General features: G+C 38.3%; 1 protein-coding gene across 7 annotated transcripts in view; it reads left to right on the forward strand.

Moving 5' to 3' along the window:
* The window catches only part of CDK6 (cyclin dependent kinase 6), a 219100-nt gene that overhangs the window by 55038 nt on the left and 149085 nt on the right, over positions 1-14977 (forward strand). For all 7 annotated transcript variants that reach the window (XM_019729705.3, XM_074340726.2, XM_074340727.2 and 4 more), the window contains one exon: positions 11691-11826. In XM_019729705.3, coding sequence (XP_019585264.1) covers positions 11691-11826 — 136 coding nt within the window. The remainder of the gene's footprint in view (positions 1-11690; positions 11827-14977) is intronic.

A 14977-nucleotide genomic window follows, 5' to 3' on the forward strand; every position in this document is an offset into this window, starting at 1 on the left:
TTTCAGCCCAGCGTATAAAGCATGTCCAAGCTTACCAAAGACATTTGAGAACTGGCATTCCCACAATGCCCATCAGCGGTGTGTCTCATCTGCCACAGAGGTCTCTGCCCCAAATACTGTGCTACATACAGAGGTAGGATAGCACAGGGGTTAGGAAATTCGGCTGTGGAACCAGATAGCCCGATTTCACATCTGCACCACTTACTGTCCCTGTGCCTTAGGCGAAGTACGAAACCTCTCTATGGCTGTTTCTTTCCTCTTCTTGTTTTTAAACAGCTTTATTGAGGTATACTTTACATCCCATTAAATTCACCTGCATTAGTGTACAGTTCAGTGGTTTTTAGTATTTTTACTGACTTGTGTAACATCATCATGATCTAATGTTAGAACGTTTCATCGCCCTATAAAGATACCCAGTACCCGTTAGCAGTCATTCTCCATTCCTCCCTCTCCTCTTCTCCTCTGACTATCCCCAGCCCTAGACAATCACTGTCTCTGTGGATCTGCCTATTCTGAACATTTCAAATAAAAGAAATCATGCCATATGTGGCCTTTTGTAACTGTTTGTTTTTACTTAGCATAATTGTTTTCAAGGTTTATCCATTGTCATAGCATGCGTCTGTACTTCATTCCTTTTAATTGCCAATATTCTTCCATTATATGGCTATACCACATTCTGTTTATCCCGTCGTCAGTTAATGAACATTTGTGTACGTACATCTGTTTCTTCATCTTTAAAATGAGTAACATCTCAGAGTTGTTGTGAGGACTCAAAACATCAAAATATGTAGAGGTAGCTAGTAGATAGCGAGCAAACTAACAAGTGTTAGTTCATATTAATGCAATATATTAGTGTGTGAGTCCTCATTTAACATCAGGTAGGAGATTTGGCTTAATCAGAGGACCATGCTTTCCTAATGGTCTCGCTAAAGGTCCTGTCTTTCACTTTGCTCCTGACTTTTCCTTGAGTTGTAACTTGTAAAAATGTCATTCATTCAATAAACATTCATTGAACACCTAGTGTATGTTAGACACTGTTGGGTGCCATGGAGAATTAAAAGAAAAGACTAAGCAAAATTATGGAGAAGCACTTCCAGTTTATGGCTGTCTTGTTTGCACATCTGTAATCTCTAACCTGCCAGTGGGTTTTAGGACATGTGGACCCGCAATCACTCACTCCCTCACACCAAATGCCACAGGTGTTTTGCTCTCAGTCCATTCACTTCTGTGAGGTCCTCGTTTTGACCAACAGATTTATGTTTGTGCAGTGGCTGACTGAAGCTAACTATTGTATAAGGAAAAGGCTAAAACTAAGGTAATCGTGTTTAGGTAGAGACCTCAACAGGTAAGAGCAGTGCCTCATCCCTGGCAGTAGCTGGGGTTGGTAAATGGCGCTTATTCTGATCAAGACATAATGGCCCCTAAGTTTCTCAGTTGGCATGTTTCTTCCTTTCGTCGAGTTGACTTTTATGTTCTTTTTGAACTTACACAACTATTTTGTACTGGAGGTTGACTCAGCAAAAGTATCAACTCATCATTGTTTAGCTGCCTGTGTTTCCTTTCTTGCTCTTGACTTTTGGGAGACAGTGATCCACAGAGTGAATTCACTTATTGAATATTTGGCCCCTGCTACCATTCTCTTCCTACAAGAGAGCAATCATGTTTTTGTGATTTCTTCATGTGATTTGGCTCTGTTTCCTTCCTCCTATAACAGCATATAGTTAGCGTAACAGAGTGATGTGCTAACTCCCTCTTCTCTCTGCCTCTCATTCAGCTAAAATGCATTAGCAGTTCGAAGAATTGTGTTTGATAATGTAAGAGTGACTCTAGTGCTTTGCTGTATGACTATGAAAGAAGTTTGAATTCTATTATCTAATATCCACTTCAGGAGTTCATCTTGAATAGGAGCAGGGCAGCATACATGCATCCCATATGCCCATTATGACACCCCAAACGCCTTTTTGGGGCCTAGCTAGTAGGATACCAGTTTTGTGCTGATCATATGGTGGCAGTGTGTTGCCATATATACAAGTTGTACTGTTTGCTCAATTTTAAATATTTACTGTAGTGCAAGTCACATCTTGTAAACTTGCCCAGATTGGGGGATTCCCATTCAATTCGTAAAACATTTTTTAGTTCCTGGTGCAAAGGTGTTAACTCATAGACCCTCCTCACCAGATGCATGAAGATAGATGCTCAAACTACATGAGTAGAAACTTGAAAGATGAACTGAAAGAAGATGAACTGTGAAACACTCTTATGAACACTCTCTTTAAGGCGAGAGACATAAAATGATTTCATAAAGAGAAGTCGTTGACTTTGCATTCCCTTGTCCGGTTGTGGTAGCCTTAAGTATAACAATATGAACACAGGTGGGTCCCTGCTTGAGAGCTGCTGTTGCTACGGCGTTCCCGTGCATTTCCACTTTTCAGCAACAGCTAGCAGGAGAGGCGTTGTTTCATTGAGGGCTCAGGAGGATATGCTTCTGAGCATTGGACTCAGCCTTTCAATTAATTAAATTCTGTATCTTTGTATCATTTTAAAATACTTCTTTTTTGCCTCCTTACTTACTTTTACCCACTGAGTCCTTTCCTGTTCTCAGTTCCATATTACTGTTTGCGATGAGCTTGTCTGTCTGTCTTCTTCCTTTCCCTCCTTTTTCTTGACGAAATGTCTCTGTGGTCTGACCAGGAACTGCAAATAGGAATTCTAGAAAGAAGCCTCATGGATTTGGGGGAGAGATTAATTAGTCTGCTCTGCTGCTGTCAGTTACTTTTGCCCATTGGACAGGCTCATGGAGGAACCATTTAAGGTGAATCGCCTCTTAGCAAGTCAGAGAACTGGTGTAGTCACCTAGAGAAAACTACTACTGCTTATGTGCTTGAGCTTATTTCATTTTGTTTAATATTATAAAATGTACTTGAGGATAGATATTGATGTTTCAAAGTCATTGAATCATTTCAAAATTTGGGTAGCTGTCTGAGGATTTTTTTTTTTTTTTTTTTTTGGTGTTTTGGTAAATAATAAAACCCAACTCAAACTGGGTAAGCACGACGGCGACGTTACTGGCTCACATAACTAATAAATGCAGGGGTAGGTAAGTTAGGCCCAGGTGGGTCCAGGTGCTTAAACAGTGTCATCTGGAATCTCTTGACTATCACTTCTCTTCTCTGGCTCTGTTTGGTGTTGGCCGTGTTCACCATGGTAGGCTCACTAAAGTGGTGGCAAAGATGCCCTAAGCAGCTACAGGTTTGGTAATTCCAGAATAAAGAGAGTTCTCCTCCCCCAGACCTTCTAGTAAAATTCCTGGGACTGGTTGTCATGGTCCTGTTCATCCCTGAATCAGTCATTGTCACTGTCTGTCCAAGGCAGGTTATATGCCATCCTATGCCCAGGCCCCCAAAACCATATTGCCTGAGTATGGGGGTGGGAGTGGTTCCTCAACAAAAAATGAGAATATGGTTTGCAGAAGAGGTAATGGAGATTGGAAAGGCAGACACCACAGGTGTATCCTGTAATAGGCTATAGAGTGAATTGACTCTGAGGTGATATATAAAGTTTCACACACTGTCTATAGAAAATGATTTGGAATGAATGCATATCCATATACCATTACTTATAGTTTTACATGTCAGTGTTCTCTCTTCCAACTGGATAGCGAAGTTCTCAAAAACAATAGCCATCTTAGATCTACCGGACTCTTTAAAAGCAAGTACAGTATGTGCTCATGGTCAGTACTGATAAATGTTTATTGATGCTGCTGAAACGGCGGTTTCCTTCTTGCAACATGCTCCTTAGTGTTGGTGGGAAGTACTTCTGGAGTTGTGCCGTCCAGTGCTGATTGAGAATAAGTGTGTCCCCAGCCCATATTTAATGAGCAAAAGGAGAAGGAACACCCTGGCCTGTCTGCAGTACTGTTGGGCTAGTGCGATGTGTGAACATACATTTGGTGCATGCAAACTATAGAATGTGCTTCATGGACTACAGAGGAAGAGATGAGAGATTAAAACAATTTTTTTTGCTCAATTCCAAAGAATGGCTGTAGTTCAAATAAAATTTTGTTTAGCGCCCTTAGGCAGTTGGGCCGGACTTCCCACAGCTCTTGAATTATTTGATGTCCAAACATTCAAGAGTATGGAAAAATAAAAGTGACAGGAAAAGAAATCCTCATAGAACTTCTTGTGACAGGTTAATGTTTAATCAGAGCAAATAATGCAGATTTTCCCATTTATTATAACCCCAATAGAAAGGCAGGGCTTGTGGTTACAAAGCATGTTGTTTGGGAGATCTTTGTAAATTACAATCTGGAAATGGCAAGCCCTCCCGCGGGTAATCTCATCCATTAGATAAAGACAACTTGCGAATGCAGTAAATCCAGAAGAGCAAGGTAAATGGAGAACATGAACAGGGAGCAGTTCTAAGAATTACAGGGGGTAGGTAAGATGCAGTTAATTTACAGACATAGTTTGTTAAAGGAGATAATCACAGCACTGGGACCACTGGAAAGCTGTGTGCTGTGCTGGACTGCAATGCGTGCTCTCTGCCCTGCAGCTGGGGGGTCAGGACAACACAGACAGCGAGAGAACTTACTTTACGAGGTATTGAGGAGCTTGGCTGACTTCATTGTGAAATGGTAACGACCTACCTGCCTCTTTTGCATTGCATTTTGCGCAGCTAAACTGGATTCCTAGACTCAGTAAGTGCTGAGAACTACTTTTCACTTCTACTTTTTGAACATTCACTTGGGTCACGTTCAGCCAAGCTCTGATAGATAAATATCGAACGGTAGTTTTCATTTCCTCTAAAAAGTCATTTGAGCTATTTTGTTCACATTCAGCACAGTGTGATTATGTTTCTCTTATGGAACTGCAGTCACGCAGCCATGGACACGGTACTTTTTGTCAGTTTACTGAATAGCAACAACAACAAAATAATAAAGTTTTAAACAGCCCTAAGCTGTTGGTCAACACAAGGGCTCCTACAGTTGAAGTTATTTTCCAGTGTTTATGCTCAAATGTTCAGACCTGTCTGTCTCTTTGGTTTTGCACGTGTAGGGGCTATAGGCAGCCAGGCCACATTCCTCATTGATTTATATAAATATATTACAGATTGTTAACCTCCTGCCAAATATCAGGGATTCCAGTTCTTGTGGAGCTCCGTTACTTTAGGTGAGACTTGCGTCTGTCGTCTCTTTGTTGCCCACCAGAGTGACTGTTATTTGATTTGGGGTAATTCCAGAGGGAGTCATTGTAGATAAAAAAGCATCATGCATATTCTGTCCTAAAATTCTTAAGATTCATATTTATTACTTTTGACTCAGAATGCATTTCCTACCCTTTATGAGTAATATACCTTAATTTTTACGGTGCTAGTGTTCACTAAATAATTAAGTCAGACGAAAGTTCATGTTTTCGTGTAGAGCAATATTTCCCAAAATGTCTTCTGTGGAGTACTGGGTCCATAGGATGTTGATACCCAGCGTTGAGCATCATAAAGGGTCCTCCTAGGACTTTCACTTCCCTTGATGACCCTTGTGAATTTTGGAGGAGAATGTGATACACTCCATTTCCCAGGTGAAATGAATAATGGCACCTTAGAAAAAGAAAAAGCATGATCTCCTTGAACCAGCATGAGTCACTTCTACCTAACACCATTCTTTCTGTAGCCTAAAGAATATATGATTATGTACATTAAAATTCATACAAGGATGCTCTACTCTGTGCACTGTGACACATCTCTTTAAAAATTCCCCTTTTTAAAACTTACCAATGAAAATTAGGGCCTTTTCTCAAAATGGTTTAATATTTAGTGCAATTAGCATTGGCTTCGGTGAGCTCATCTTTGCATATCTCAGGTGGAGTCCAGTTGCTACAGGTGGCATCAGTGAGTCTTAATATTTTGAAGAGAGTGATCTAACTTTGAGGAAAATAGCTTGGGTGGATTAGATGCTGTTCTTGAGTTGTGTCATACAAAGAGTGTTTGAAAACGGTTTCATGAGATGAAGCAACATAGCATACTGCCGCGGCTGTTAGGTAACTAACAACGGTCTGAGAGCAGGTGACATTGATTCAGCAGTATTTTATGATCACTTCATTCTCCAATTATGTCCCCGTCAAAATTTTGTTTTCCTTTTAGAAATTACTAAAATGTCTTGTATATTGCAAACTCTAAGTGCAAAAAGAACTGGAGTTACTATTGCACTTCTTTACCCGAGGCAGTGATAAGCACTGTATTTTTTTCATTAAGGAACTGTATTAATAATAATGGAAAACATTTTAAAGTAATGTTTAAGAAGCACAACTAATGGTGCAGTTCCTGTGTTTGTGCTTGATTTTAGTACATACCATTTTTAATTTATTGCTGTTTTGTTTTATTACAAAAATAGAAGCAACAGAGATAGAAAGAAGCTTGGTGATTGTGGAACTCCTTTTTCTTCAAAAGGAAGAAAAAAGTGAAGCTTATCAAACTTTGTGGATTTAGTGGAAAGAAAATGGTTCACAGGAACCTATGAATAAATGGGAGTTAACTCAAATTACCAAATTGAAAGAGTTGTTTTGATAAACATCCCAGGCATCAAATCCATGCATAATAGCAATCATATTTTTCATAGTATGGCACTCAGAATATATGGTACTATCTTTAATAAATTTACTAATTAGGTGTCTTTACTTTAGCAGAATAATTTTTCACAGTAAGTCACATTAGCAACATTAGAAGACTTTAAAATTTAAAAAAATTAACTTTGGAAATAGATGATTAAAACTTTAGCACTCAGAATATTTGGAAGTAAATAAATGTGAAGAAGAAATGCAGTTGATCTTAATTGATTGTAATGGAGTTGTAGAACTCACCCCAAACTGCCCATAATTAAAAAGTAGTTTGGATCTGGCTGTGAAGTCTGTGTGGTTGGTGGTGGTGGTGTTCACCCCACCAGATTTAACTTAATTATAGTGTTCTTTAGTTTCTTTTAAAGTTTCATTTAGATTCACAGAGAAGTACCAAATATTGTGGGGCCCGTATAGCCCAGAAATGCTGTGGCGTGGCGTGGCGAACCATCTAGGCATTGCAAGTGTAATCATGGTAATATACAAAGTGGATAAGTGAGAGTCAGGCCTGCATTTTAGTAATTGGGTTATTTGCGCATTTATAGTTAGTCTATTTGAAAAGAGTGTTATTAAACTTTGTAAAATGAAAGAAAATAATATGAATAGCGTTTTATTAGCCTTTTCTTAGTAGTTTTTAAAATTAAAGTTTATTGGAGTGACAATGGTTACTCAAGTTACATATGTTTGAGGTGTACAATTCTGTGATACATCATCTATATATCATTGTGTGTTCACCACCCAGAGTCAGTTCTCCTCCATCACCATATATTTGACTCCCTTTTACTCTCTTCTACTATTCCCCCTCTCTCCCTTACCCTCTGGTAACCACTGAACTATTGTCTGTGTCTATGAGTTTTTGTTTCTTTGTCTTGTTCCTTTGTTGCTTTTCCTAGTATTTATATTATATTCTCATCAAGAAATTTACTTACAGCTTGTTTATAAGGGTTTGTTTAATTTTTCAAACGTTTGGTGAACATCTCATGTACCAAATAGTGTGCTATGTATGGTTGAAATCAAAGGAAAATTTGTCCTTTGGCCTGAAATTTTTTTTACTACTAAAGGCTTTGTTTTTAAAACTTAAATATTGTATTAGTTGTAGGATTTAATAGAAGATACTGAATTCATCCATCCAAACTTAATTATTACATTTGTTAGTCTGTCTTTACCATTTAAAAGTGATAGAGTTTACCAATGCAGTTTTTCCCACCACCACCAGAAGAAAGTTTAAATTTCACAGTTTGATTAGCATGACATTCGGAATTTTAAAACTAAGAATTTATGCCCTTTCCAGGAAAATTACATGATTTATCAGGATGAGAAGGTTCTTTTACGAAAAAAAAAAGAAAGAAAGAAAGAAAGAAAGAAAGAAAGAAAGAAAGAAAGAAAGAAAGAAAGAAAGAAAGAAAGAAAGAAATTTCTCCATATTTTATCATACTTATTTTCACAGGCCTGATTTAAATTCCAGGAAAAAGGAAACTTCATTGCAGTGTCCACATCTCCAAAGAATGCTCAATCTGTCTCTTTAATAATTCTGGAACTGTGAATTGAGAAGCACCATCTACTTCCTAGGCTGCAGTTTTGGAACTATCTCCATCAGCACGTTCTACCTAAGATCTTAACTAAGGAAACTCTCCAAGCAGATGTTCTCATGCTCCAGCTATGTTGCTTTCTCTTTGCTCCTATGCATTTTGTCACCACTTAACCAAGTGCTCCTCTCCTGAACTTTCACATTGATATTTTTTAAATATTCTTTTTATTTTTCAATTACAGTTAATATGCAATATTATATTAGTTTCAGGTGTACAACATAGTGATTAGACGTTTGTATAACTTACGAGGTGATCACCCCGATAAATCTAGTACCCATCTGACCCATACATAGTTATTACATTATTATTGACTGTATTCCTTATGCTGTACCCTATATCTCCTTGACTGTTTTGTAACTACCAGTTTGTACTTCTTAATCCCTTTCTCTTTTTCACTTGTCCCCCAACCCTCTTCCCATCTGGCAACCATCAGTTTGTTCTCGTATCTATGAGTTTGTTTCTGTTTTGTTTTGTTCTTTACATTCCACATGTAAGTGAAATCATGGCATTTGTCTTTCTCTCTCTGACTTACTCCACTCAGCACAATATCCTCTAGATCCATCCATGTTGTTGCAGATGGCAAGATTTCATTATTTTTTGTGGCTGAGTAATATTCCATTGTATATATATACCACCTCTTCTTTATCCAGTCATCCATTGATGGACAACCAGGTTGCCTCCATATCTTGGCTGTTGTAAATAATGTTGTAATGAGCATAATGCACATGTCCCTTTGAAGTAGTGTTTTGGGTTTCTTTGGATAAATACTCAGAAGTGGGATTGCTGGATCCTTCTTTGTCTCTTATTATAGCTTTTGTTTTAAAATCTGGTATAAGTATTGCTACCCCAGCTTTCTTTTTGTTTCCATTTTCATGAAATGTCTTTTTCCATCCCTTTACTTTCAGTCTGAGTGTCTTCAACGTGAAGTGTAGGCAGCATATGTAAGGATCTTGTTTTTTATCCCTTCAGCCACCATGTCTTTTGATTGGAGCAATTAATCCACTCGCATTTAAAGTAATTGTTGATAGATATATAGTTGTTGCCATTTTATTATTCATATTTTTTCTTCTTAAAGAAGTCTCTTTAACATTTTTTATAATACTGGTTTAATGATGATGAATTCCTTTAGCTTTTTCTTGTCTGGAAAGCTTTTTATCTGTCCTTCGATTCTAAATGATAGTCTTGGGGGGCAGAGTAATCTTGGTTGTAGATCCTTCTTTTCATCATTTTGAATATTTCGTGCCAATGTCTTCCGGCCTACAAAGTTTCTGTTGATAAATCACCTGACAGTCTTATGGAAATTCCCTTGTAGGTAACTAACTGCTTTTTCTCTTGCTGCTGTTAAGATTCTCTCTTTGTCTTTCACCTTTGGCATTTTCAGTATGATGTGTCATGATGTGGGCCTGTTTGGGTTCATTTTGTTTGGGACTCTATGCTTCCCTGGGGTTGTATGTCTATTTCCTTCACCAGGTTAAGAAAGTTTTCCATCATTATTTCTTCAAACAGATTTTCAATTACTTGCTCTTTCTATTTTTTTGGTATCCTTATGTTGCTAATGTTGGCATGCTTGATGTTGTCCCAGAAGCCCCTTAAACTATCCTCATTTCTTTGGATTCATTTTTTTTCTTTTTGCTGTTCCAATTAGGTGTTTTCTGCTACCTTATCTTCTAAATCACTGATTCGACCCTCTGCTTCATCTAATCTGCTGTTGATTCCCTGTAATGTATTCTTCATTTCAGTTATTCTAGTCTTCATTTTTGATTGATTCTTTTTTATGTTTTCTATCTCCATTATTGTGTTTCCTATCTCTTTGTTGAAGTTCTCACTGAGATCATTGAGTGGCCTTATAACCAGTGTTTTGATCTCTGAATCTGGTCAATTGCTTATCTCCATTTTGTTTTGTTCTTTTTCTGGAGCTTTGCTCTCTCCTGTTCTTTCATTTCTTTGTTTCCCCTTTTTGGCTGCCTCCCTGTGTCTGTTTCTGTGTACTAGGTAGAGGTGCTATGTCTCCCAGTACTAATAGAGTGGCCTTAATATAGTAGGTGTCCTGTGGGGCCCAGTGGTGCAGTTTCCCTTATCACCTGAGCCAGGTACTCCAGGTGTGTCCCTTGTGTGGATTGTGTGTGCCCTCCTGTTGTAGTTGAGTCTTGGTTGATGTTTGCACATCGGTGGAAGGGATTGACCCTCAGGCTGATTGGTGAGGACTGGCTGTGACTGCAGTGGAGGAGCTGCTGTGCAGGGGCTGACCCTACAGAGCAGGATTTCTTTAGCAGGGCTCTGGTGCCTGCCCAGTCTGCTCTTTGGCTGCAGCTTGTGCCCTGCCTGGGGCCACCTGGCATGAGCCACAAAGCAATCCACAGATAGCCACTGCCCGCATGGGGTTCGGAGGTTTCTAGGAGGGGCTAAGCTGTGAACAAAGTCCTCGGCCACTAGTGACAGGCTTTGGGCTGCTTAGCAAGAGTTATGGGTCACAGTGAGGCTAGATGCTGCTTGTTTGGGGTTTGTGAATCTTTGAGAGATTTTAGGAAAATCCATAGCACAAGCCAAGATAAGCTACTTGTATGCGGAAGCCACTGGGAGTTGCTTCAGTAGGCCTGAGAGTTGGATGGGGTTGGGTTCTCAGGAAATCACTAGGGCAGGGCAAACAGTGTCAGCTAAGTTGATAGATACTCATATATGGTGCTCGCCTAAACCAGCATGGTAGGAGATGGAAGGTCTCAACAAAGGAACAGTGCCTTCTACCAGCACTTCTGTCTGGGAGAAAGCTGCCGCTCCAGCCCTCACTGTGAAGCTAGACAATTTAGTTCCTCCTCGTATGTCCCTGGCAGTTTTCGAGCTGCTACCTCAACACTGGAGCTCAGAGCAAGAGAGTCCATCAGTCAGTAAGTTTGTGCACGGGCCTTTTAAGAGGAGTACCTGGGACTCTAGCTGCCTTCCATCTCGCTCAGCCATAATCTCCACTGGTTTTCACAGCCAAAAGTTGTGGGGACTTCTCTTTTCCTCACTGAAACCCTGGGCTAGGGAGCCTGGTGTGAGGCTGGAACCCCTCACTCCTCCAGGGGAGGGGACCTCCACAGCTGAGATAGCCCTCCAGATTTTTAACTGCGACACGCGGGTGTGGAACCAGCCTTTCTGCATCTCTGACGCTCCTACCAGTCTCCATGTGGCTTCGTCTGTATGTCCTTAGTTATAGGACTTCTGTTCAACTAGACTTCAGGCGATTCTCGTTGATGGTTCTTTTTTAGTGTAGTTGTAATTTTGATGTGATTGTGAGAGGAGGCAAGCACAGGGTTTACCTACTCTGACATCTTGACCGGAAATTCTCATATTGATATTAAAGTGTCATATCCCTTTAGGTATTCTGACATATTATCACATGATCAACATTTGCCTTTTTCTCCTCTGTTTAATCAGATTGAAGGTTATGTGTAAGACATACAGGTTACTTCTTGGCTTATTGCCACCTACTTAATATCTCTTTCTTTCTTTCTTTTAGGTTATTTGATGTGTGCACAGTGTCACGAACAGACAGAGAAACCAAACTAACATTAGTATTTGAACATGTTGATCAAGACTTGACCACTTATTTGGATAAAGTTCCAGAGCCTGGAGTGCCCACGGAAACCATAAAGGTACTAAGAATCATCTTTCTACCAGTGTGACTGGTCAAACAGTCACACTGTTATAGTCTATTAAGCAATGGCATTCTTTCCTTATGCAAATTGATAGAATTAAAGCTTTTGGAAGTCAATATATATAGATATACCCAATACAACTAAGTGGGATGTTTACAGAATAAGATATCTTCTAGTTCATTAATCTTAGGACACAGTGGGAAAATCCTTTAGTTCTAATACATTTATTGAAAAACATCTATTTGTACATTATCTAGCTCTAATCTGTAAAGTATAGTGTAAATATAGCTCAGTCTTTTTCTGATGGTTCATGAACTCTGAGAGATATAATTTGAAACATTCATGAGCACATTGAATATTATAATTGTATACTGGCTGCAGGACATATCTATGCTATGTAAGTGTGAAATACTGATTATTAGGCCCTTTCTCCATTTTTTCTCATTCATAAAACATAGAAAGCCTAAATGCCAGGTACCATCCCAAACTCCTGGGATTCAAAGACGACTTGAACTCCTTAGAGGTCAGCAAGCTAGATACAGCGTACTTCCTAGGAGTTCTTTCTTCTTTTAAGTCTCATGGAAAAAGCTACTTATAAAGTCTTGTTGATCTTAATTCCATTTTGCTTAATTGAACTTCCCACTGGATCTTTTAGATCTATGCACATTATGTGCAGGTCTTCATGAAGACCCTTTTGTTTTGTGAATTAGGTGACTTAATTAAACACACTCCTTACCTTATCAATTCACTGTTTAGAAATGAGTTATAGAATTCAGCATCCATTGCCGGGTGGGAGGGGAAGTTGAGGAGCAGGTGAAAAAGTTAAAAGGGTTAAAAAATACAAACTGGTATTTACAGAATAGTCAGGGATATAAAATACATCCTAGGAAATATAGTCAAGAAAACAGTAATAACTGTATAGTGACAGGTTGGTACTAGACTTATCAGGGGATCACTTTGTTAATTATATAAATGTCTAACCACTATGTTATACACCTCAAGTTAATATAAAAATAATATTGAATGTCAACGGTAATTGAAAAATTAAAAAAATATTTTAAAGAATTCAGCATCATTTTAGATAGGGAGTGAATAACTGAAAATAGTTTATCTTCTGAACACAGCAAGAAATGTCTTTTAGTGATAGTGGCGAGGTGGTATTCCCAGATACTGACACATTTAGAACTTGACATATTGAATGATTTATTTCTTTGGTTTTAGACTAATATAGAATTTATTTTCTCCCATCTGCCTTTCATAAAAAAAAATTATTTAAAAAAAAATGGTGCTCAGTAATGGTCTCATTTCTTCCTGAACAGTTTCAAGGACAGTAAATCCCTTTAAGTATAGGTATTCCTAATTATCTGCTCTATCTCTTCACCCCTTTCCCTCTGAAATTCTGTTCCAGTCCTATGGCTTCAGTTCTCTCCTTTATGAGTTTGACCAAAACCCCATGTTCAGCATGCAGGGGCATAGCCCGTTTTCATGAGCTCTTATTTTCTGACCAAATTGGACTAATCCCCATTCTCTTAGTGTGGCTCATAATTTCCTGCTTCTGTGGCTCTCCTTCTCATTGCCATTTCTTTGCTCCCCCCGCCCATAACCATCTGCTTAAAATTTCCAAGGCTCACCCCAAATATCATTTGATCAACTTTTACAGCTGGATGTAATCTCATTTGTCTTGAAGCACTTGAGCACTTTTTCTCTCCCTTTTTATCTTCATTCTTAATTTTTAAACATTTTCTGAACTATGCTAATCTACTTTTCTTCCTTATTAAATATTAAGGAGGTTTTTTTGTTTTGTTTTTTTGCTTGTTTTTTTTTGGTTTTGTTTGTTTGTTTTTCTGGTAATTTGAGCATTTGTGATCCTTTAAGGTCATTACTGAAAACATGAATAATCATTGAAAAGCATTAGAATACTATCCAGTGGACAGTTTTAAGCTGAATATATAATTGATACAATATATATTTTTAATAACTACTTACATGGTTTCTGGGATTGATTTCTTTTTAAGAATTGGTATGCAGGATAAACATCTGCTAGGGAGGAGGTTGCGGCTAGTTGAGGTTCTGGTTAATTGAAGCACATAACTGGAGAACAAATATTTCATTATTACATAGACTTCATTTGTGAGAAGCCTCAACAACTGTATCAAGAGAATGTCATATGGTAAACAACCTATTGAGAACATAGATTGGATTCTTTAGATAGAATGTTTTATTGTAATGAGTTTTTCTGCATATACTTGTGCAAATATTAATTGACCATGTACAGGGAGAGTTCTGTGCTAGGCACTTTGGGGACCCAGAATTAAATTAGTCATGAACATAGGTTCCAGGACCTTAGAGTATCAGGGAAGAGGTAAGGGCACACAGAAACATATGGTACACGTTCTCTATAGTTAAATAGGTTGGGGGGTGTTTGCAAGTGAAAAAACAAAAACAAAAACCTATTTGTCCATAAGCACAATCTATAGCAGATTTTTTGCATTATGATCCCAAAATATCTTCTAAAATGTTTTTTAAAATCATAGATATTATTGACATTGTCTGATATGTATCAGAACATGCCATGTTGCAAAATATTATAAATATGTAAAATATTTTGACAAGAAATATATGTAAAGTAGAAAATCAAGGGAAGACCGCCAACAGGATTGCGTAGGCTAAGGGAATTTTCCTCAACCACTTGTGTGTCTCCCACTGTGTTTACTGTGGCACTGGTTCCCTGTCAGCCCACTTAAATTCCAGATATTCTAGTGCTCATTCAGGACATAAATTGCACTGGTGGGCAGAGGTTGGATAAAACTGGGGTGCTCGGTGGTCTCTTGACTAGATATTATAGGAGTAAAATTTCTGTGTTCAATACCATTTTCATCAAACCTGTTTGTTTTCTAATAACCCCTTAATGGGCTTATTTTCCCAGTTTGTTTATATCATATTACAGTTTTTTGAATGCACTTAAATACCATTTGTTTGTTTGTTTGTTTAAGGCACAAAACCATCCCCTGAATCCCTAAGTTTTTGTGAAGGTTGATAGTTGGGTGAACTCAGAGGGAAATTTTGTAATTATTGCATAGTGCTCATGTCAGACTTTGATAAAGTGAGTTAAGGGGATACTATTGAACTGAAAATTGTTATTGAGAGG

This window comes from Rhinolophus sinicus, chromosome 4 (genome assembly GCF_057876585.1).
Source record: "Rhinolophus sinicus isolate RSI-liver-muscle chromosome 4, RSI-T2T, whole genome shotgun sequence".
Lineage (NCBI taxonomy): Eukaryota > Metazoa > Chordata > Mammalia > Chiroptera > Rhinolophidae > Rhinolophus > Rhinolophus sinicus.